Source organism: Salmo salar, chromosome 12 (genome assembly GCF_965601325.2).
Source record: "Salmo salar chromosome 12, fSalSal1, whole genome shotgun sequence".
In the NCBI taxonomy this organism is placed as follows: Eukaryota; Metazoa; Chordata; class Actinopteri; order Salmoniformes; family Salmonidae; genus Salmo; species Salmo salar.
Genome location: NC_138302.1, coordinates 35,286,525 through 35,311,717, shown reverse-complemented (window position 1 = coordinate 35,311,717; position 25,193 = coordinate 35,286,525). Strand labels below are relative to the sequence as shown.

At 43.0% G+C, this 25,193-nt stretch overlaps 2 protein-coding genes across 3 annotated transcripts in view; one reads left to right on the top strand and one right to left on the bottom strand.

Moving 5' to 3' along the window:
* The window catches only part of LOC106564871 (cytoplasmic phosphatidylinositol transfer protein 1), a 102,427-nt gene extending 91,461 nt beyond the window's left edge, over nt 1-10,966 (bottom strand). The window contains exon 1 of the mRNA XM_014131349.3: nt 9,987-10,966. Coding sequence (XP_013986824.2) covers nt 9,987-10,034 — 48 coding nt within the window. The 5' untranslated portion in view covers nt 10,035-10,966. The remainder of the gene's footprint in view (nt 1-9,986) is intronic.
* A 7,294-nt stretch (nt 10,967-18,260) lies between these two features.
* Nucleotides 18,261-24,783, top strand: psd12 (26S proteasome non-ATPase regulatory subunit 12). 2 transcript variants are annotated; one of them, XM_014131115.3, is made up of 11 exons: nt 18,261-18,495; nt 19,143-19,202; nt 19,339-19,467; nt 19,833-19,940; nt 20,118-20,222; nt 21,023-21,172; nt 21,588-21,719; nt 22,000-22,112; nt 22,584-22,758; nt 23,017-23,094; nt 24,151-24,779. In XM_014131115.3, exons 1-11 carry the CDS (start codon nt 18,370-18,372, stop codon nt 24,358-24,360), a joined length of 1,386 nt encoding a protein of 461 aa, XP_013986590.1. In that variant the 5' UTR covers nt 18,261-18,369; the 3' UTR covers nt 24,361-24,779. The 2 variants fall into 2 exon arrangements, with proteins under 2 accessions (XP_013986590.1, NP_001135241.1); NM_001141769.1 differs by having other exon boundaries at nt 18,338-18,495; nt 21,585-21,719; nt 24,151-24,783.
* Nucleotides 24,784-25,193: the final 410 nt, after the last annotated feature.

Below are 25,193 nucleotides of genomic sequence, written 5' to 3'. Positions count from 1 at the left end.
CAGCGCTCGAAGGTGGGTGGTTCCTAAAACACAGAGGGGGATAATGATAGGTCATGCCCACGACGAGCCATGTGGAGGCCATAGGGGGGTCAAGGCTACATGTGAAACATTGCGACATGGAACAAGACGTGGCACGATACGTGAGGGGGTGTCTAGTTTGCTGCCAGTTTCAACCCACCAAGCCACTTCACAGAGCACCCCTGCAACGCAAGGGTGTGTCTTACCCCTGGAGCTCGATCCAGATCGACTGGGTCGGCCCAGTTGCCAGGTCGGCCAGAGGCAACAAGTACCTCCTCACAGTGACTTGCGCATTCACAAAGTGGGTGGAGTGCCTGCCGGCGACCAATGACACAGCGGAAACCACTGCCGTTCTTTTGCTAAACCACGTTTTCAGTCGTTTCGGCCTGCCAGGAGAAACCGTGGACAGCGACAGAGGAACCCACTTTTCGGCAGCTGTAATGACCGAACTGTGGAAACTCCTGGGAGTCAAAGCTAAACTCCACATCGCGTACCACCCTAGGAGCTCGGGGGGGGGGGGGGGGGTAGAAAGGAGCAACCAATCAATTGTCAGAATCTTGAGGAAATATGTGGCAGCCAACCACAAAGATTGGGACCTCAAACTCCCATTGGTACTGATGGCAATCAGAGCCACACGCAACAGGTCTACGGGAATGACACCCTTTGAGATGATGACGGGCCGGCAAATGACCCTTCCACTGCATCTCCTGTACCAACCGGGAGATGTCGCCGCAGCCACCGCCTACACGGCTCATCAATACGTGACCGACTTGCGGAACCATCTCCAGACTACCTTTGCGTACGCTCAAGGACAATTGGAAAGAAGTGCAGAAGGTGACAAGACCTATTACGACAAAAAGGCCTCACACCAGGTGTTCGAGGTCGGAGATAAGGTGTGGTACTACATATACACCAAACCCGCGGGCGTCGCAACAAAGTTCCTGCCCCACTGGACGGGGCCACACGAGATTGTGGTGAAGCTATCACCTGTAGCTTACCAGATCAAAATCAGCAAAGGTCGACAAAACGCCACATTAAAGTGGGTCCACCGGAACCAAATCAAGTTTTACACTCCCCCCATGGGAATAGAAGGGGTGCTAGCCAGCACCGAATAGATAAAAACCCTAGCAAAACCAGAGGTACTAAGAAAATTCTTAAGAACCCTCAGCTGATCCCTTCCAGGAGACCAGTACGTTGCACCTAATATCTTTTATTCTCTTCCCAGCTACCAGATATACATCTGTTGTCACTAGTGATATCGTCCTGCGCTGTACTGATTAAAAATAAGAAAAACAGAAAAATAGTTGTCAAAACAATTTTTGTTTACGAATACAAATAACTGAAATAATCCAACAATCTCTGATTATGCGTTTCTGTAGGATGGAGTTCCTTTGGATGATCCTGACACTCTGCGCCCTGGTCAAAACCAACCCAGCAGACGTAATCACGAACGGACCCCCTACGGGAATCGTTCTCCGCGACGATCCAGGACTCCTCATAACTAACTGCAGAGTACACATGCAGAGGGTATATGTCCGCCTAGATGCAGAGAATGTGTACCGCCAACGCATTCCACCTGTGGCGCATTTGAGTTGGGCCGGGGCTGACTGGACCAGCCAGGCAATTAAGCACGCCCAGCTAGACACTGCCCATATGTTGGCCCAACTCCAAAAGTTCACAGTAACACAGTCAGAACTAGCTGAGCCCAGGCGAGAAAAACGATTCGTCGGGGCGCTACTATCGATAGGGGCAGCCGTAGGGTCACTATTTGCCCTAGGTACCACTGCCGTCAACGCAGTCAGTCTAGCCACAGTCAAGAGGAATGTTAGGGAGATTACTGAAGAGATGCCACTTATCCAGCAACAGATGAAGGCACCGGCCCTTATGTTGCAACATGTGGGAAAGTCTCTCCAGGACACTATTCTGGTGGTCAACACACACGCTACTCTCCTGAACAAAACTATCCTGTCTGTAGGAAAGCTAGCAGAGGTCATGAACCATGACTATGCCCATGTCCAATTGGTTCGATTGTTACTGGAGGATTTTCTCCGTGAAGTTAGCTCTTCTATGGACCACTTGGCCATGAATAGAATCCCCTCATATCTAGTGCCCCTCTCAATGGTGCACGACATATTGACCTCAGCTACTTCAACCACGATAAGGCCGTTACAGTCACATTTGGCCTATAGTCTGGGGTCGGCCATCCCAATACACGTTGATGTTGATCGTAATGAAGTGGGTTTTCTACTGACGCTGCCGGTTGTTGAACTGGAGAATATCTATAGATTGAAAACGGTTCTCAATGTAGGATTTTGGCGCGACAGTACCCACGTAAAGATTGCCACGCCCCCAGTTGTAGCTTACCAGGAAAACAACCCAGATTTCTATCTCACCCCTAACCTGCTAATGTGCACTCTAACCAAAGATGTCCACTACCTTTGTCCTAGCAAACCATTTGTCAGGGATAACACCGAGCGTCTTTGTGGTATTAAAGCTATCACCAGCAAAGAACGCTGTAGAGCCAAACTAACAGCCAGGGATGGGGCCACCACCACACAAGTGGAGGTGGTAGGGAACCGATGGTTGGTCAACACACCGTTCGCGTCCGCCACTATGACTTACGAACGCCATGACTCCATCACCCAATTGAACCTCCCCAACCAGACTGTTTTTGTTACGGTACCAGAGGGGGCGATTATTCACGTAGACGACCTCGCTCTATACCACCTTCCCGACGACCGGATAGACACAGAGATTGAAATGCCGGACGCTTTTGCTAAACGTTCCCTTGAGTTACCACAAGCCATTCAATACCAAATCCAGTATGAGGGACCCATGACTGTTGATCTTAGCGTACTGGATGAGGCACTGTTAGTCGACCCGACTGACTACAGACCAAAAGATTGGTCTGTCGCCCGCTCTTGGACGGTGCCGGACAGTATCCTGACTGTGACTATGATCCTTGGTCTCATTTCCCTTGGCGTGTGCACCTACTACGTACCCAGGCGCACACGTGCAATGGAAGACCTAATGAGGTCTTATACTAGGATCACCCGTGGGACGGAAGCGATCCCGATTTTTGGAAAGTTGGCAATGGATCCGGAAACCCTCTTACAGGGCCCAGTCCCAGCCTCCTCTCCCGAACTCGCTAGGTCAGCCCAGTAATGTCCCTAATGTAAGCTTTGGCCTTCAGGGGCCAAGTTTTTCCAAATGCCTTAACTACCCACCTGCAAGTAGGATCACCCTAGACATGACATTAGAGACAATGCCATGATAGAGCTATTTAGCCTAGACCTTGGACATATATAGAACATAGTCCATATTAGATGATTAAGGTGTGGTAGACATATTTTGTATACTTTTATGTTTTTATTCAAATTTTTCGTTACATTACCTTTGACACTTAGGAAGCCTTAGAGCCAAGACGCCGCTCGTTTGGGGAGGAAATGTAATGATGTATTGCCTGAGTGTTGTGCATTATTAACGTCTGCCAAGTTACTGCCTAGGTCCACTAGCCGGGATAACCGGACGACGGGCCGGAACACAGAGCCACTGCCAGACCTCCTAGGTCCATTCTGGTGGTGATCCACAGCTTGCGGAAAGCCTATCAGGGTGAAGCACCAAAAGGGGGGGGGCTGCTCTGATGATCCACAGACCAGGACATCCGATGGTCATTCTTATGGTGGGTTGCAACATGCAGAATCATTCCAAGTTGAACTTACCAGAGGGGGACTGTCATGACTGTCCTGATCAGGTCAGGGTACAGGAGACCACCACCCTACAGATTATCTCCCAAAACCCCAACAGAAGAGGAGAGATCTAGGGGTCTGAAGATGTGGGGGTTTTATGACCCCTCACGCCATAATAAACCTTAGGCCACAGAGAAATTCCTTTGTCCTCACAATGGAATTCTGGCCTCAGAACATTAAACATGCAATAAAGGGACTTTGGAACAATGGTTTCCGTCAGCCACAACGGTGGTCATGACGAGAGGTGGAATATGAAAATGTATGTAACTTTTGAATTGTTATTAAAGGTTAAGAGATGACGTTATTATGAAAACATTGTACCTTTAAGAGTTTTCCCAGTATATGCCTGATGTTTATACATTGTACGTTGTGTGGAAAATATCCAAATCAAAGAGAATGTTTTGGTAAAGATGAGATGTGAAGGTAGTGTCTAAAATAGGATTTTAGGCAAATATAGGCCTTGCCCCTTAACTTGGTCCGCCCAGAGAATTGCCCTAAAGGCGGTTACGCCCACGTCTGACCCAAGGGTATAAGACAGGAGAGTGAAGAATTAACATAGGAGACTAATTGACCCCAAGCTGCAGCGAAGGTCTAACAAAGTCAACGAACCCCAAAACGAAACACAAGGTTGAAGACAAAGAAATCTTTTTCTACACGAGCTACGGACGAGTAGCTGTGTCTAAGCGGGTGAATTCAAGCCGAACCACCCAGCCTCCACTCTCCATTGAATCATGGGATATACACCGTTCGAGTCCGAAGCTGTGAGCTCTGAGCTACAGAGCTGTCTGTCCTCAGAAGACCCCTTTCAGATCAAGGGCGAGGGATCAGACCACTTAGCCAAGAAGGACACTGACATCGTGAGGACAACCAGAGAGTTGCGCCGGAGAAGTGCGTCATTGAGAAGCCTAAACGACCCACGCGGAGCTTCCCACCTGAGACCTCCAACACGTAATTACATCATTATATTCTGACCCATAAGAGCGGCAGTTCGGGGCAAGGCTAGGTTTAAATAAGCATAGCTGACAAATGAACCCAAATGTATATTTCTCTCGTGTACTTCCTTTGTTTCTCTCTCTTTTAAATCCCCATTTTGGGTAACACGCGCCATAGTGTGTTGGCCCGTTATACTAAGTCCTAATCAATAGCTAGACTGTGATTTGTGTATGTGTATTTTTATCATCATTTTAGCTTGCTAGTAAATAAATAATCAACTAAGATTGGTGTGGTAAACTCATTGGTGAAGCCTGGGTCCGTGCAGATTCCCGGATTATGCGACGTTCAGAATGAGACTGTAGAGGAAATTGATTAATTTAGCGACTGTTGTAAAATCGATATTCTGATATCCTTTGAGTTAATTTGGGAAATAGAAACTCAATCAAAATACTGTTCCCATGGTGCCCCAGGTTGATGAGTTAATAATTGCTTGATTCATTGCTTAATTCATTTAATCACGCAATTATAAACCGTTAATCATTCGATGAGCAACAGTCGTCACATTAACTAATACAACGTCACGACACTGGCGTAGGTGGAAGTTGGCCCTAGACACTGCTCTGAGGTCAGTTCATCTTACTTCCTAATGACTCAGGAAATAAGAGACGCCGTTTGGTGAATTTTGCCTAAATGCCGAAGATCATACACCCACAAGTATCACATATCTGCAACATTAGCAAGTGTTTAGTAATGGTGTAAATCAGGTGTGTTGCCCTAGATAAGAATGATGAATCATCACCCTTTTAAGTGCCAACAGATCTGTAGGAACTAGATGGGAGGAGTGACATCTTGAGAGAGAGAGTTCATTAGTCGGTCTGTGTCCTCTGAAATGAATCACTATTCCATCCTCTGACTGGAATAAACAGGCGTGGTGGCTGATAAATTACTATGGGAAATGACAAAGCATGACGTTAACGGCCTAGAATATGAGCCAAGGTCCGTTTTTCATTTCCTCCCTAATGGTTAAGGTTAGGATTTGGGGTGGGTAAGCTGATCCAAGATCTGTGTCTATGGATGACAGGATCTGATTGGTATGGGGGATAAGATAGGAGTTGGGGTTCATAGAACTTTTCTTATACGTTATCCAAACATTTTCAACCCACAGTAGTAACACATTGTCACGTCCTGACCAGCAGATGGAGCTGTTGTAGTAGTTTGGGGGTCAGGACGTGGCAGTCTTGTGTGTGTCTTGTGACTCCTGATCAGGAACAGCTGGGAATCGTTGTTCCTGATTGGGAGTCATATATGTAGGAGATGTTTGTCACTGGGGTTTGTGGGTGGTTGCTCTTGCACTGCGTTTTGTATGCCTGTAAGACTGTCACTGTTGTGGTTATTGTTTTTCAGTGGATGCTTTACTCCTTTTTTGGTAATAAATAACCATGAGTATCCATATTCCCGCTGCGCCTTGGTCCTTCTCTCTCACATACGACATATTCGGTGACACACATGAACGTACATGCTTTCATGAATTGAAACATGCTGTAAAAACAAGTTGTAAAATTCCACAATAATAATTTGTCAAATTTCCAGTGTTACCATTTGCACTACGCTGAGGTAACATGTCACTAGAGGCCGGAGCCAGGCCAATCACTTCCCAGAAAGAGACAATGCAAAGAGAGGGGTGACCTCGCATGTCCCCATTACCACACACACACTTCATTAACCCAGTGGCCCTGGGGTTTTCAGACAAAACAGACTTGGCCGGAGAAGATATCTGGCCTGAGGACACTTCCTCCCCAAGCGAATACACCCCTCCCCCGGTCAGGAAGCAGCCATTCATGTTATCAGGGACATGGATGACTCCAAATGCAATACGCAGTCACGATAAGCACAATTTATTTGAATGAGAGAAGGAAAGAAGGCAATCTTCTCAACGTCAAGGTGAGAACTGAATGGGTGCCAACTGTCATTGTTGACAACGTTATGTGCCCTTCCAATGACTCCTTCACATGTGTGGACTCTGGGACAAGAAAACTTCAAGAGACAAAAGATAGCTCTCTCTTTATATTATCTCTGCCCTTACATATCATAGTGCAGGCTCAATGTTAGTTGAGCCATACACACAAAGTTCAGAAGCAAGTATAAAAAATATGTTACTTCCTTACATCTTACAGTTGTGCTGCTCCGTGTCCTAATGGCCTATTAGGAATAGGTACTCCTTCATACCTTGAGTGCCTTCAGTGACACTATTTTGCACATTAGTCAGCAAGCTATTAGTGTCTGTAATAAATAGATAATTGAAGAGAAAACACACAAACCTATCTTTTTAATCTCTTTCCAGACTCACAACAAAAAAACAATTCAGTCACTGTCTTCACTTTGACCATTCTCTAGGTCGAAATGACTGTTGAAATGACGAACTGGGTGCTGATTTGAACCCACGCTGGAAGACAAAGTCTTAATGCCAAACTGAGAAACTGAGCCCTCAGTCAATGAACCTATGAACCTGTCCTTCTGTTATGAAACTGCTGATACCAAATAAAGTGTTTTGGCTGATACTCGTTATTAAATTTTGAGGAAGTTTATCAAAAGGACATGTTTTTTTATGAGGCCCGAGTTCCATTGGGTTGTAATTCTGAGGAGACCGGAGGCTTGTATTGTGTTGAATTAAAAAAGGCAATGGAATAGGCTTATAGAAACATTTGAATTTCTGGAATAGCAGTGTTCTAAGAAAACCGATCAACACTCAAACATTTCTAATGGACAATGTGGCAATGATGAAGGCAGGAGGAATGCAGAAATGCAATCAACATGAGTGACAACAACATAAGGTGTTATGACCACAATTTACATTGAAGACCTCACGGGCATGACAGCTTTTAACCTCTATGGGCTAGGTGGGACGCTTGCGTCCCACCTACGTAACAGCCACTTGCAGCCTGTGGCGCGATTTTCAAAACCTTAAAAATCCTATTACTTCAATTTCTCAAACATATGACTATTTTACAGCTATTTAAAGACAAGACTCTCTTTAATCTAACCACACTGTCCGATTTCAAAAAGGCTTTACAACGAAAGCAAAACATTAGATTATGTCAGCAGAGTACCAAGCCAGAAATAATCAGACACCCATTTTTCAAGCCAGCATATAATGTCACCAAAACCCAGAAGACAGCTAAATGCAGCACTCACCTTTGATGATCTTCATCAGATGACAACCCTAGGACATTATGTTATACAATACATGCATGTTTTGTTCAATCAAGTTCATATTTATATCAAAAAACAGCTTTTTACATTAGCATGTGACGTTCAGAACTAGCATACCCCCGCAAACTTCCGGGGAATTCGCTAACATTTTACTAAATTACTCACGATAAACGTTCACAAAAAGCATAACAATTATTTTAAGAATTATAGATACAGACCTCCTCTATGCACTCGATATGTCCGATTTTAAAATAGCTTTTTGGTGAAAGCACATTTTGCAATATTCTAAGTACATAGCCCAGGCATCACGGGCTCGCTATTTAGACACCCGGCAAGTTTAGCACTCACCATAATCATATTTACTATTATAAAAGTTTGATTACCTTTTGTTGTCTTCGTCAGAATGCACTCCCAGGACGTCTACTTCAATAACAAATGTTGGTTTGGTCCAAAATAATCCATCGTTATATCCGAATAGCGGCGTTTTGTTCGTGCGTTCCAGACACTATCCGAAATGGTAAAGAAGTGTCGCGCGCATGGCGCAATTCGTGACAATAAAATTCTAAATATTCCATTACCGTACTTCGAAGCATGTCAACCGCTGTTTAAAATCAATTTTTACGCCATTTTTCTCGTAGAAAAGCGATAATATTCCGACAGGGAATCTCCTTTTCGGCAAACAGAGGAAAAAATCACAAAGGCGGGGGCGGTCGGGTCACGCGCATAAGCCCAGAGTCCCTTGATCGGCCACTTGAGAAAGGCGATAATGTGTTTCAGCCTGGGGCTGGAATGACGACATTCTGTTTTTTCCCGGGCTCTGAGAGCTTATGGAAAACGTGGGAAGTGTCACGTTAGAGCAGAGATCCTTAGTAAAAGATAGAGATGGAAAAGAAGTTCAAGAAATGGTCAGACAGGCCACTTCCTGTAAAGGAATCTCTCAGGTTTTGACCTGCCATTTGAGTTCTGTTATACTCACAGACACCATTCAAACAGTTTTAGAAACTTTAGGGTGTTTTCTATCCATATGTAATAAGTATATGCATATTCTAGTTACTGGGTAGGAGTGGTAACCAGATTAAATCGGGTATGTTTTTTATCCAGCCGTGTCAATACTGCCCCCTAGCCCTAACAGGTTTTAAGGCCTAGAACTATATTATCTCGGCAACGGTGGGAGTGGAGGACAAACTGGCATATTGACTGATCAGAGAAGAATGATTCCCCCTTGTCACCGAGACCTACAAGCATGCAGAGATGACTGGCTGAGAATGAAGTGTAACTAAACAGATTCTTAGGGGAGGTGCTGCTCATTCCTTTGAATAAAGACGAGCATTGTGCACCAAACAGTGCTCGAGGAGGAGCAGAATTATGCTAGACCAGCAACCTAAAACAGCATTAGGCCTACAAAATAGTTCACAAATGATAGCAACCTATTATTAAGAATATTCACAACAGTGGCCTATAAGATTATGGTTATGGTGCAATATTGCAGTGTCATCATTCTTGATTTATTGATTTTAATTCACCATACATTACTTGGCTATACGCTATAAACGGTAGTTACAACAGCCCCATCCAGTGGTGCAGTATCAAAGCTATTGATAAATAACAGTAGCCTCTCTAGACTCATATACTATTTAATATAAAGTTCGAGTCAACTTTAGATTGCTGAAAACGTAAGTGGGTGTTTATATGTTCATCGCAGATTATAAGTGATGAATTTACTTAAAAGCTATCGTTTTTCTCAGGTGTCGTCTAATAAGAAGATATTGTGTGTGTGTGTTCATCACACATGGCACCTATGACATAATGACATAGAATTTACTTTCAAATAGACTGACGGTAAAGGCTATAGGTAAGGCAGGCTTACTGTAAGACAAAACATATATTTTTCTAAAATGTTACACCCTTCCTATCTGTCCTTTTCTCGCACGAGAAAGTTAGCTGACAGTCAAGTTGCATGTTGTTTGACAATATCTCATTAAGTCAAAATAAATATTAAACATCATCAAACAATGGGAATGATAGATAACTACATGCTAACGTTACAATGTTAGACACAAATGTTTATACACTTACCTCCTCAACAGTCAGCGGCATGCATATCCTGTACTCCTTAAGCAACATCTTTGATGAGTCTCTTTTTTTTTTTTTTTTTTACAATGTAGCCTGTCTAACAAGTTATGACCGCCAAAGCTTTAGCTAATAAAAACGCAGAATTTGGCAATGCATGTGGATTGCCTTGAAAACAGATGACCACTGTGACTTGTCTTGTCACATCGGAACGAATGGAATCTTAACTAGGAATTTCTCACGAGCAGCGTTCAAAAACTAGCCTCTCCTTTTTTTATTTGGGACAGGACGTGGGTAAAGAAAAGCATAAAACAGGACCTAACTAGGATATGCCCTCACCGAAATACATGAGATTCGATTGAAAATCTGCCAAGCAGATGTTGCTTTCAATAGTGGTCGGTAATAAAACGGCCAAATTGCTTAAACTGCAGCTTTCTCAAAGTAAAACAAACTTAAAAAAACGAGGTTTATCTAATATAAAAAAGCGAGGGTCAGGTCCGTTCTTGCGACGGCTGCTAGGCGAAAATGTGCTGTTCCTCACGCTTCTGTGTTGGCATACCAGTCTCCTTTAATAAGGCTTAGTCTTATGTTGCGGTGTCCTCTCTTAGGATGTGAAAAAATTTAAGCAAATGCTACGGGCTCTTCCTTTGACTGTCGTTTCTCACTCAATGCAACGACGAGCTACTTTGACGCTGCCACGGAAACATGCAGCCAACACAAACCACGCGGGAAGGAAACAAGGAGCGCGAAAGCAAGCACATCAGAGTTCACTCTCCCTTGCATTGTCTCGGGTTCTATTCAACCCTGAACTGTTCTCTTCCCCAGAAAGTGCTTGCAACCACGTCAAGAGACTGGGCTACACGAGTCGACTATGCAGCCTGAGTAGCATGTGTTATTTTACCTAGGCCTAAATAGCGTTTTTTGATTACTCTTGTGTCCATCATCCATAGACTGCTCTTTGCCCTGTCTTATCCATAACAGTGTCATGGGGCGGCAGCGTAGCCTAGTGGTTAGAGGTTTGGACTAGGAACCGAAAGGTTGCGAGATCGAATCTTTCTCTCGTTCTGCCCCTGAACAAGGCAGTGTTCCTAGGCCGTCATTGAGAATTTGTTCTTAACTGACTTGCCTAGTAAAATAAAAGTAGGCCTACAAAAAATACCGATCAAAGAAAATGCATTTCTTAGAAACCAAGGTCTAATTTGAATTAAATAAATAATAACCACTACATATCATTTACAGGCTATTCTCCAACGATGTATTTTTATTTATTTTTTTACCTTTATTTAGTCTCATTTGCAACTGCGACCTGGCTAAAGCATAGCAGTTCGACACATACAACAACACATGGAATAAACAAAACATACAGTCAATAATACAGTAGAAAAAAATAAAACAAAAAGTCTATATACAGTGAGTGCAAATGGGGAGTAGGGGAGTTAAGGCAATAAATAGGCCATGGTGGCGAAGTAATTACAATATAGCAATTAAACACTGGAATGGTAGATGTGCAGAAGATGAATGTGCAAGTAGAGATACTGGGGTGCAAAGGAACAAGAAAAATAAGTAAACACAGTATTGGGATGAGGTAGTTGAATGGGCTATATTACAGATGGGCTATGTACAGGTGCAGTGATCTGTGAGCTGCTCTGACAGCTGGTGCTGGTGCTTAAAGCTAGGGAGGGAGATATGAGTCTCCAGCTTCAGTGTTTTTGCAGTTCGTTCCAGTCATTGGCAGCAGAGAACTGGAAGGAAAGGCGGCCAAAGGAGGAATTGGCTTTGGGGGTGACCAGTGAGATATACCTGCTGGAGCGCGTGCTACGAGTGGGTGCTGCTATGGTGACCAGTGAGCTGAGATAAGGCGGGGCTTTACCTAGCAGAGACTTGTAGATGACCTGGAGCCAGAAGGTTTGGCGACGAGTATGAAGCGAGGGCCAGCCAACGAGAACGTACAGGTCGCAGTGGTGGGTAGTATATGGGGCTTTGGTTGACAAAACTGATGGCACTGTGATAGACTGCATCCCATTTGTTGAGTAGAGTTTTGGAGGCTATTTTATAGATGACATCGCCGAAGTCAAGGATCGGTAGGATGGTCAATTTTACGAGGGTATGTTTGCAGCATGAGTGAAGGATGCTTTGTTGCGAAATAGGAAGCCGATTCTAGATTTCATTTTGGATTGGAGATGCTTAATGTGAGTCTGGAAGGAGAGTTTACAGTCTAACCAGACACCTAGGTATTTGTAGTTATCCACATATTCTAAGTCGGAGCCGTCCAGAGTAGTGATGCTGGACGGGCTGGCAGGTGCGGGCAGTGATCGGTTGAAGAGCATGCATTTAGTTTTACTAGCATTTAAGAGCAGTTGGAGGCCATGGAAGGAGAGTTGTATGGCATTGAAGCTCGTCTGGAGGTTAGTTAACACAGTGTCCAAAGAAGGGCCAGATGTATACAGAATGGTGTCGTCTGCGTAGAGGTGGATCAGAGAATCAACAGCAGCAGGAGCGACATCATTGATGTATACAGAGAAGAGAGTCGGCCCGAGAATTGAACCCTGTGGCACCCCCATAGAGAATGCCAGAGGTCCGGACAACAGGCCCTCCGATTTGACACACTGAACTCTATCAGATAAGTAGTTGTTGAACCAGGGGAGGCAATCATTTGAGAAACAAAGGCTGTTAAGTCTGCCAATAAGAATGTGGTGATTGACAGAGTCGAAAGCCTTGGCCAGGTCGATGAATACGGCTGCACAGTAATGTCTCTTATCGATGGCGGTTATGATATCATTTCGGACCTTGAGCATGGCTGAGGTGCACCCATGACTAGCTCTGAAACCAGATTGCACAGCGGAGAAGGTACGGTGGGATTCGAAATGGTCGGTAATCTGTTTGTTAACTTGGCTTTTGAAGACCTTAGAAAGGCAGGGTAGGATAGATATAGGTCTGTAGCAGTTTGGATCTAGAGTGTCTCCCCTTTGAAGAGGGGGATGACCGCGGCAGCGTTCCAATCTTTGGGAATCTCAGACGATACGAAAGAGAGCTTGAACAAGCTAGTGATAGTGACAGAATTACCAATAATAATGTCTATAGTATTCTCTCTGGTGTGCAATTTGGTTTCCGCTCAGGTTATGGATGTGACACAGCAACCTTAAAGGTCATCAATGTTGTCGCCATTGCACTTGATTCTAAGAAATTTTGTGCTGCTATTTTTATTGACTTGGCCAAGTCTTTTGATACGGTAGACCATGAGGGGTCTTTGGCCTGGTTTGCTAACTACCTCTCTCAAAGAGTGCAGTGTAAAAAGTCAGAACATCTGCTGTCTCAGTCACTGCCTGTCACCAAGGGTGTACCCCAAGGCTCGATTCTAGGCCCCACGCTCTTCTCAATTTACATCAACAACATAGCTCAGGCAGTTGGAAGCTCTCTCATCCATTTATATGCAGATGATAGTCTAATACTCAGATGGCCCCTCCCCGGATTTTGTATTAAACGCTCTACAACAAAGCTTTCTTTGTGTCCAACAAGCTTTCTCTGTCCTTAACCTTGTTCTGAACACCTCCAAAACAAAGGTAATATGGTTTGGTAAGAGGAATGCCCCTCTCCCCACAGGTGTGATTACTACCTCTGAGGGTTTAGAGTTTGAGGTAGTCACCTCATACAAGTACTCTGGAGTATGGCTAGACAATACACTGTCCTTCTCTCAGCACATATCAAAGCTGCAGGCTAAAGTTAAATCTAGACTTGGTTTCCTCTATCGTAATCGCTCTTCTTTCACCCCAGCTGCCAACTAACCCTGATTCAGATGACCATGGATCTCAGTGGATCTCAGATTATTTCAGTACAGGGTAACAAAGAGTGGATTCATTATAATTTGCTTGGTCACACTCACAATGATTTCTCATTCTCCATATAACTTTAAACCTCATGCTTATAAAAGTGATCAAATGAGTTCTCAGGCAGTCTCTTCTTAAGTAGTTTATTGGAGACACAACTTCATCATAAAGATGACACGGTTGTTATCGATGGAGGCTTGATCGGTACTGTTGATATTTGCCCTACATTACTTGAATGAGTGCTTTAGGATCCTGTAAATATTTGGATGCCTCTTCAGCCCTGTTTTATTCATTATTATTTTCATTATTTCATACTTGGTCTCCTCTCTGAGTTGATACAGGCCATGTTTAATTTACAAGCTGTTAAGGCTAAGGTTTAGACCGTGTTGGGGTAATCTGATCCTAGGCTAGCGCTTAGTGACAGCCTCTCCCCGGAGCAGGAAAATCACTGACCTACATGAGTTGTATTTATTTCTGAGGGAAATCTTTCAAAGCAATGAACTGTGTGAATGAAACCAAATATTGAACAGTAACGTCCTAGGGACATCTGCAGGTAAACTAGAGTCAATACATGGAGATTAGGCCTACCCCATTCATTCATTGTTTCAGCCTTGTTGTCAGCAGCAACCTGCTGCTAAATTCTTTGTTCACCATTCAAATCCAAGGTCCTAATCCAGGTACTTGTCATCTCCCGTATGGACTACTGCAACTCTTTGTTGGCTGGGCTCCCCGCTTTTGCCATCAAACCCATGCAACTTATCCTGAACGCTGCAGCTCGCCTAGTGTTCAACCTTCCCAAGTTCTCCCGTGTCACCCCGCTCCTCCGCACACTCCACTGGCTTCCAGTAGAAGCTTGCATCCACTTCAAGACCACTTTACTTGCCTACGGAGCAGCAAGGGGAACTGCCCCTCTCTACTTTCAGCCAATGCTCAAACCCTACACCTCAACCCGAGCACTCCATTCTGTCACCTCTGGTCTCTTGGCCCTCCCAATCCTATGGGGGTCAGCTCACGTACAGCCCAGTCAAAGATGTCCTCTGTCTTGGCACACCAATGGTGGAATGAGCAAGTTACATAATAAGTTGCATGGACTGCAATAATAGTGCTTAACATGATTTTTCAATGACTACCTCATCTCTGTGCCTCACATATACAATTATCTGTAAGGTCCATCAGTCGAGCAGTGAATTTCAAACACAGATTCAACCACAAAGACCGGGGAGATTTTCCAATGCCTTGCAAAGAAGGGCACCTATTGGTAGATGTGTTAAAATAAAAAAGCAGACATTGATTATCCCTTTGAGCATGGTGAAGTTATTAATTACACTTTGGATGGTGTATCAGCCTCATTGCCTGCATCCGTAATGGGTCTGAGGTGAAACGACCTCCACTCATCACTATCAAACGCTCCCTGAAACACTTCAGCGAGCAGGCCTTTCTCATCGACCTGGCCCGGGTATCCTGGAAGGATATCGACCTCATCCCGTCAGTAGAGGATGCCTGGTTATTTTTTTTAAATGCCTTCCTCACCATCTTAAATAAGCATGCCCCATTCAAGAAATTTAGAACCAGGAACAGATATAGCCGTTGGTTCTCTCCAGACCTGACTGCCCTTAACCAACACAAAAACATCCTGTGGCGTTCTGCATTAGCATCGAACAGCCCCCGTGAAATGCAACTTTTTAGGGAAGTTAGAAACCAATATACACAGGCAGTTAGAAAAGCCAAGGCTAGCTTTTTTAAGCAGAAATTTGCTTCCTGCAACACAAACTGGAAAAAGTTCTGGGACATTGTAAAGTCCATGGAGAATAAGAAAACCTCCTACCATCTGCCCACTGCACTGAGGATAGGAAACTCTGTCACCACCGATAAATCCACTATAATTGAGAATTTCAATAAGCATTTTACTACGGCACCATTCTGTATACTTCTGGCCCCTCTTTGGACACTGTGTTAACAACCCTCCAGACGAGCTTCAATGCCATACAACTCTCCTTCCGTGGCCTCCAACTGCTCTTAAATACAAGTTAAACTAAATGCATGCTCTTCAACCGATCGCTGCCTGCACCTGCCCGCCCGTCCAGCATCACTACTCTGGACGGTTCTGACTTAGAATATGTGGACAACTATAAATACCTAGGTGTCTGGTTAGACTGTAAACTCTCCTTCCAGACTCGCATAAAACATCTCCAATCCAAAGTTAAATCTAGAATCGGCTTCCTATTTCACAACAAAGCATCCTTCACTCATGCTGCCAAACATACCATCGTAAAACTAACCATCTTACCGACTTTGGCGATGTCATTTTCAAAATAGCCTCCAACACCCTACTGGATGCAGTCTATCACAGTGCCATCCGTTTTGTCACCAAAACCCCATATACTACCCACCACTGCGACCTGTATGCTCTCGTTGGCTGGCCCTCGCTTCATACACGTCGCCAAACCCACTGGCTCCAGGTCATCTACAAGACCCTGCTAGGTAAAGTCCCGCCTTATCTCAGCTCACTGGTCACCATAGCTGCACCCACCCGTAGCACACGCTCCAGCAGGTATATCTCACTTGTCACCCCCAAAGCCAATTCCTCCTTTAGCCGCCTCTCCTTCCAGTTCTCTGCTGCCAATGACTGGAACGAACTACAAAAATCTCTGAAACTGGAAACACTTATCTCCCTCACTAGCTTTAAGGACCAGCTGTCAGAGCAGCTCACAGATCACTGCACCTGCACATAGCCCATACAACTACCTCTTCCCCTATTGTATTTATTTATTTTGCTCCTTTGCATCCCAGTATTTCTACTTTGCACACTCATCTACTGTCAAATCTGCCATTCCAGTGTTTTAGTTGCTATATTGTATTTACTTCGTCACCATGGCCTATTTATTGCCTTTACCTCCCTTATCTCACCTAATTTGCTTACATTGTATATAGACTTATTTTTCTACTGTATTATTGACTGTATGTTTGTTTTACTCCATGTGTAACTCTGTGTTGTTATATGTGTCGAACTGCTTTGCTTTATCTTGGCCAGGTCGCAGTTGTAAATGAGAACTTGTTCTCAACTTGCCTACCTGGTTAAATAAAGGGGAAATAAATTAAATTAAAAAATCAATATACCCAGCCACTACAAAGATAGGCGTCCTTCCCAACTCAGTTGCCGGAGTGGAAGGAAACCGCTCAGGGATTTCACCATGAGCCAATGGCGACTTTAAAACAGTTACAGAGTTTATTGGCTGGATCAAGGATGGATCAACAACATTGTAGTTACTATACAATATTAACCTAAATGCCAGAGCAAAAAAAAGGAAGCTTGTACATGTTTACATTTAGTGGGCTCCCGAGTGGCGCAGTGGTTTAACCCATCATATCTCAGTGCTAAAGGCATCACTATGGACCCTGGTTAAATTCCAGGCTGTATCACAACTGGCTGTGATTGGGAGTTCTGTAGAGGGGTGCACAATTGGCCCAGCGTAGTTAAATAAAGGTTAAAAAAATGTGAGGTATTAAATAATATATTTAATCCATTTTGAATTGAGGCTGTAACAACAAAATGTGGAGTAAGTCAAGTGGTATGAATACTTTCTCAAGGCACTATAAGGGGTGTTCACATTTCAAGCTCAGGAAAGGAACTTAATAAATATATTATTTAGTGTGAATTATTCACAACATTGTGTCAATAGTGTGAAAGTGGGCAGTACTTTTCAGAATCATACCTCAATATGATAGGCTCCCTAAGGCAGGGTTCTCTCTATCCAGTTTGTTTAATAATAATAATAATTCATGACATTTGTAAAGCGCTTTTCATTATACAGAATAATCTCAAAGTGTATAGAGAGTTTTCCCTGGGCAGGCGGGGAAATATTCTCATTCCACCATGGGTGTAAGCCATTTGCAACAAAAACACATTCCTCACTATCTCTTCCTCAATGTTTTTAAAACAGGACTGTCTGTGTCGGAAATGGTACTTTATCACCAACAGTGCACAACTGTCTTGAAACTTTGATGGTTGAGTCAATGAGATGAGATTTGGAAGGATGGCCTTGAGACTACATCATCATCATCATCATCATCATCGTCAATTAGACCATTTCTAACACATTTGGGTTTACATTCACTTTACTTAAAATCCCTCCTTCACAGAGACAGGGGTCTTTTTGTTTGTGGTCCACTATTTTAATGCTTAAAAAAAGATACCAGAATAATCTAGAAAATAATTCTGGAAATTATAACGTTTCACTCTGAGCACAGTTTCCCCCCATCAACAAACTATTAATGGAAAAAAGATTAAACAATATTAGTGAGGGCAGATGAAAAGGTTAAGTTGAGAGAGAGAGACGCTGTGTGAATAACCAAGGCTTGACTGTCAAAACGCCTGACACAAATAACAATTATTTTTTATGGTCCTTCTCTGGGTCCTTCTGGCAGCCTAGGTGGCCTTTGCAGTTCATTGTGATTGGCCGGTTTTCCTTCACTTCCTGTAGTTTTGACACAACAGCAGCGGGCTAGCAGCAGTTAGCACTTAGCAGAAATTTCACTTGTCAATTCGCCGTAGTATTCAATTTAGGATGTCGGAAAACATGTCTGCAGAGGTGGAGCGATCAGAAAGATCAGATGGCAAGCTTGTGAAGATGGAGATTGACTACAGTTCAACTGTAGATACACGTCTACCGGAGTGTGCCAAAATGGCAAAAGTAAGTTGAGCATGAATGAGGCCAGCGCTGGCTGAGTCATGGTGCATCACGAATGTTAGCAAAATGGCTAGCTAACTTGTTCGCAAATAAAGTGTTTTCATAATAGGCAACATTACGACTGTATTATAACAACGTATCACAAATATTGAGTCGGTTTACTTGTAAGGTAAGTTATACATCTTGATTAGTTGTTTAGCTAGGTACGGTAATTGTTTTCGTCAGGTAGCTTCTCTAGCTACCTACAGACTACTAATACAGTAGCTCTTGGTGTTATGTTATGCTAACCAGCTGGTTGGTCGTTTCAGTCGGATTTTTGAATAATTTATCAACCAACTTCTAACGTAGGTACCACAGTTATTGATTTTCTTAGACCCCTTTACTTTAGTTAGAAATATACTAAAGTTACAGCTAGCTAGTGAAGTTTCCGTTTTAATCACGTGTCAAAGCTGACAGAAATGTGTTGTTGACATCTTTGGCGTTCTCAAATCAGAGTCCGATCATCAACGACGTTATGGGTGATACAGTTTTAATTTGTATTTTTGGACATCTGTCTCGTAATTTGATCATGTGTGGTCATTAAATTGATCATTGTAACAATTGTCTGTCATTTGTCCTGACTGTAAGATGTATCTCCTCTGCTCTTTTAGGAAGGTAGGCTGCAGGAGGCCGTTGAAAGCCTCTTGTCGCTGGAGAAGCAAACAAGAACGGTGAGCGTGAATTCATAAATGTATTTCTAATTAAACATCATACCCATTGAGATTAATCTCTATGATCATACTCCTCTGACTAATCACATAGCTATCTTTGTGAATAACATTGTCCTCTTTCTATCCATCCACACAGGCTTCTGACATGGTGTCAACCTCCAGAATCCTGGTGGCCGTTGTGCAGATGTGCTATGAAGCAAAGGACATGGACGCCCTGAATGAAAACATCATGCTGCTCTCTAAAAGGAGGAGTCAGCTCAAAGGGGTGAGACTTGGGGCTCCTTCTTTGAAGGGATACTAAGGGAAGGTAAAAAAAAAAGTGGCCTGGGTGTATTCATCAGTGCACGCAGTTGCAAAACGTCTTGTAACAGAAAACGTTTTGAAACGCATAAAACATTTCTTTTGGACAAATTTATGTAGGTCCCTCCCTGTTTTGTTCTGATTGCTAACGTTTGGTTTATCGTGAATACACCCCAGGTATGCACCAGTAGGTTAAGAAAGGTGCCTTACCATTAAAGCAATGTTTTCTTCATGTCCTTTTATGTGTTCCAAGACCAAAAGTAAAGTGTTGCCTGATGTTATCTCTTTTGATATATAACCTTCTCTTTTGCTTTGTTTCTCTCTTCTCAGGCTGTTGCTAAGATGGTGCAAGAATGTTACAAGTATGTAGATACCGTGACCGACCTGACCATTAAGCTGAGACTCATTGACACACTACGCACAGTGACCGCTGGCAAGGTACGTGGTGTCATGAACTTTCTCTGATTATCCTTACTTGGATCATCCTAAAATGACATTAAGATGATACCACCAATCATGCATATTCAGATGACGTAAAACAAAATATTTTACTTTTGTGGGTCCAAGTCATGTCTCCAATTTAAATGCGCTAACGACTTTGTTTCCCTCACTCAGATCTATGTGGAGATTGAGCGGGCCAGGCTGACCAAAACATTGGCAAACATCAAGGAGCAGCATGGCGAGGTCAAAGAGGCCGCAGCAATCCTCCAAGAGCTGCAGGTAAGGGGCTTTCGCTGATATTCCTTGGCAGTTTTCACAATTTCTTATAGACTAGAGGTAAGAAGTTTAAACCATCCATGTTTATTGAAGCTATTTGACTTACTGGACTGAATCTTCAGACACGAGCAGAACTCAAACTGGCGGCCAAATCTCCTTCACATCAAATAAAAGGACATTAAAAAAATTATCAACTTCATATTCATCTCCAGCACCACCCCAACATCAACATATGTGAATGTGGTGTGTTTCTATGTTTTGTAGTAAAAAAGAGAGAAGAAATGTTTCCAATGATATCTGTGTGCATTGTGTGATATTTTTATAATTTTTTTGACCAATTATGAGTAGGCATTGCCTACTAATTGGTGGATGATGTCATTGGAAACACTTATCTTCCCCTCTCTTTTTACTACAAAACATAGAAACGTGCCATTTTCACATATGTTGATGTTGGGGTGGTGCTGGAGATGAATATGAAGTTGAAAACAGTGAAATTTCCCTTTAATAATTTCAGTGAAAGTTGTCTTAGACACTATAATTAATCTAATATAAAATCTAGTGTCTGTAAAGTGTTGCGCACTCCATCAGTATGTCCTTATTGAAGGCAGAACCACTACAACAGTTGTTCACAAACCATTCTTCCGGTCCAGGCTGTGATGTAGCACAGCTGGGCTGTGTTCAGTAGGCACAAAATGGGAGTGGTATTATGAGAAACGTTTTGCTACGATGTGCCCTAATGAACGTGACCCAGGGCTAGAGTATAACATTCTGCCTCTGACAACATGCACTCTTTCACTCTACAGGTGGAGACATACGGCTCCATGGAGAAGAAAGAGAAGGTGGAGTTCATCCTGGAGCAAATGAGACTGTGCATCGCTGTCAAGGACTACATCCGCACCCAGATCATCAGCAAGAAGATCAACACCAAGTTCTTTACAGAGGATGGCACTGAGGTGAGAGAAGAGAGGAAAGCCAAATCATTTATTCAGGCTGGGTGTTATGATATGGCCTCCCTCCCAAATGGCACCCTATTCTCTATATAGTGCACTACTTTTGACAAGGACCCATAGGGGTCTGTGTAGGGAATAGGGTGCCATTTGAGACGCAACTATGGTTTTGTCTATAGGGGGGAGGTGGAACTACCTAAACGTTCAATGTTCCAATCAAAACGTTCACTTTTGTTTCCTATTTCGGAACAGTTTTCTACAGAAAACAATATTTATTTCCTGCAAAATATTGAAATCAGATTTTATTTTTGTCTGTTTGGAAAAAATGACTGTTTGTTTTGGCTGTCTACGTTGCTCCCGATGAAGAAACATACAAGCTGCAATATTATTAACCATTTCCGTCATTATTTTTCCTGAGGAGTCTAAGCTGAAGTATTACAATCTGATGATCCAAGTAGACCAGCACGAGGGATCCTACTTGTCGATCTGCAAACACTACCGTGCCATCTATGATACCCCCTGCATTCTGGAGGATAGCTCCAAATGGCAACAGGTAGGTACTGGTCTCAGAAGACTGTTTTAGGCATCAGGATGATAGTCTTTTGATATGATTTGATGCTTTTTTAAAGGCACAAGCTGTACATTTTGTGTCTGAGAAAAATATTGCTCTGGCAGCAGGACTTAGTTTGAGAGGGGTCTTAGTGAGTGTACTGCACACTGATTGGTGTAAATGGAACTAAGATTGGGTCTGCCTTCACAGGGGACTAAGACGTTACAGATTGCACCTTTTAAAATGCATAACAATACAACGTTAATGTTCTTTCCTGTTCCAGGCCCTGAAAAGTGTTGTTCTGTATGTGATACTGGCTCCCTACGACAACGAGCAGTCAGACCTGGTGCACAGAATCAACGAAGACAAGAAATTGGAAGAAATACCCAAATACAAGTAAGACATTCAATCACATTATATTCCGCTGCTTTCGTTTCTCTCCTCTCCTCAAATACCAAGAATGCAATCTAGCTTCAATGGTTCATTCCTTACAATCTTCAATGGTATAACACATTATTTCTCATCAGCAATGCCCAAATATTCCTCATCGAAACAATGTAACCTCGAGATGGTTCATTCGTGAAAATCTTAGCATTCAATACTGTTTCACAATATTCCTCATCACCCTAGCACATCATCCAATTCTGTAACACAGTAGTTAACTATATATTCACCAAGGTACCATATAACCTAGCCAATTCCCAGGGGTGAAACCTAGCTAAGCTACCAAAAGCAAATGCTTGATCTTTGTGGTACGGTGAAACCTAGGCTAAACTCTGGTGCCTCAACTTCATATCATTGTGAGGTGGCGCTATTGCCGTGCTATGGTTCATCTCATCCTGGTTTCCCTTTTACCTCTCCCTCAAGGGACCTCCTGAAGCAGTTCACCACCATGGAGCTAATGCGTTGGGCCTCCCTGGTGGAGGATTATGGGAAGGAGCTGAGGGAGGGCTCCCCCGACAGCCCGGCCACCGACGTATTCAACTGCTCAGAGGAGGGCGAGAAGAGGTGGAAGGACCTCAAGAATAGAGTGGTGGAGCACGTAAGTAGTTTATGGAACTGCTTTCATGGAATATCTATAGATAGAATATCACAATTACTTTAGTGGGATAGTTTGTTTTAGCAAAGGGTCTCTGGTGGGATCACAATGCTGTCTTTCGTTGGAACATCGTTGCTGAATAATTATCTGGAAACGTCCCTTTCTCATCTAGAATACTTTCACGTAATTGGTATTTTTGATTCCAACTATGTTATGTTCCACCTTTGCTTATTTTTTTGTTTTTCTTAATCTCTCCTTTAGAATATACGAATTATGGCCAAATATTACACAAGGATCACAATGAAGAGGATGGCTGGGCTCTTGGACCTCTCCATCGACGTAAGGACCACCCAATCTACTCTTTACATCTGTTACATTTTTGTCAGGGGATGGAATACTTACTGGTCCTCAACCCTAATGAATGCAGCCTTAAAGGGATGGTTTTCCCTCCAAAATAAGGTTGAAACTTCGGTGCAGCTCCATGTGATATGATGTGTCTCTGTTCACGTCAGGGGAACTGAACAGGAGTTAACGACTTCGGTGAAACTCCACACGATTGTTGCATTTCCGTTTTCGCGTGTTGCACTTGCATTCAATAGCATCTATGAATCACATGATTATGCACAGTGTTGACGTCAAGTTTTGTTAGTCGTATGTACGGGATACACCGTCCAACGAAATGCTTACACAAGGACATGGATGGTTCCTGATGTTGTGGGATTATCTCTGGTGTTTACAGAACAACTGGTGCTGTGAGATTAGGAAGTCAGAACCGGCTGAGACAAAGCAATTATAACAGTAGAGGAAAGGAATGTATGAAAACGTGTATTCTTATTTTAAATATATGTCGTTCTGTCCTTGTGCTGTATTTGTCTACTAATGTTATGTATTATGTCATGTTTTGTCTGGACCCCAGGAAGAGTAGCTGCTGCTTTAGCAGTAGCTAATGGGGAACCTAATCAAATATTAGGGATGTTCGTACCTTAAAGGTCAAATCAAAGGTAGACTTAGAGATATGACGTAATGTACAAAGTAAACAGCATAGTGGGTCAATTTCCGCAATAACTAAGAGCGTTTAAGTGCAAGGCTAAACTTCTCCGCTGTTTTGGCCCAGTTGCTGTAATGGTGTGAAGCGAACCCGTGCACATGCGCAGATACTGTGTGAGTGCGAAGTCTTGCAGCTCGCTCATTGCAATATATGCGGTGCTCCTCGTGGCAACGTAATTTTAGCCGAGTGGTCTACAGTTGAGCTCAATCCATATATTCCTAACTTGATTTTTAAGTGTGAAAAACATATATATTTTTGGAGTTATCTATAGATGTACTATAGTACCCTAAATGAAATATGTGATTAGTTTTTGAAGACACAGGTTCTAGCATCTCTATCTCTTGCAGGAGTCTGAGGAGTTCCTCTCCAACCTGGTGGTGAACAAGACCATCTACGCCAAGGTGGATAGGCTAGCCGGGATCATCAACTTCCAGAGGCCGAAGGACCCCAACGACCTGCTCAACGACTGGTCCCACAAACTGAACTCCCTCATGTCCCTGGTCAACAAAACCACACATCTCATCGCCAAAGAGGAGATGATACACAACCTGCAGTGATGAGGACCGAGTGCATTGTTTTCTTAAATAAAATGTTCTTCTGAATTTATATTGATGAATGAACCACTATTCCAATGTCAACTACCCCAATTTTTGGAATAACAAATACCACCCCACATCCCTTTTGTTTCTTACGGTCAGCGAAGTTTAAGCATTTACAATAAACAAGTCTTACGGCCATATGTTGTTACTATCTCTTGTCCCACTGATGTAATACAAATGACACAGTTTAGTGTGGTCTCCCAATTTTATCTACTACAATTTGGGCATGTACTTTGTTCTAGAACCTAGACCACAGAGGGGCATACACTGTTAATGTTTTCTCTCCTGTTCCAACTCTCTTTTTCATGTAACCGTCATAAGGGATTTAGTGTTAGAGCATTTGCGTGCAACTTGCTGTATTAAAACATTTGCTGTAAGTTCTTGATGTCTTTCTTTTGTGTCTACTTCGCAATGTAAACAAACTATTCTCACCTGGCATAATGGATATTCTTTTGAGTATTGTAACAGACATTTTTATTATTACAGAGTTGTCTATAACTGTTGTCAGATCAAGTTAAGAATACTTATTTAAAAGCTGTGAAATGCAAACCTGACAGATGCAGCTTTTTGTTGTTGGTTTGAAAGGTTCTGGATCCTCTGTAGCCATCTACTGATGACTAAATGTTACAGCACGCAAAGCTGACACTAAATCAAGACTTATTTAGTGAGTTTATGCAAGATGCTGAATGTTTCTACCTTACTGTGTAGTTATATCCACATGAAAATAGAAATACAGCAGTTATTCAAAAGTAAAGGCATTGAGATTGTATGTAGAAATAAAATGTAAATGT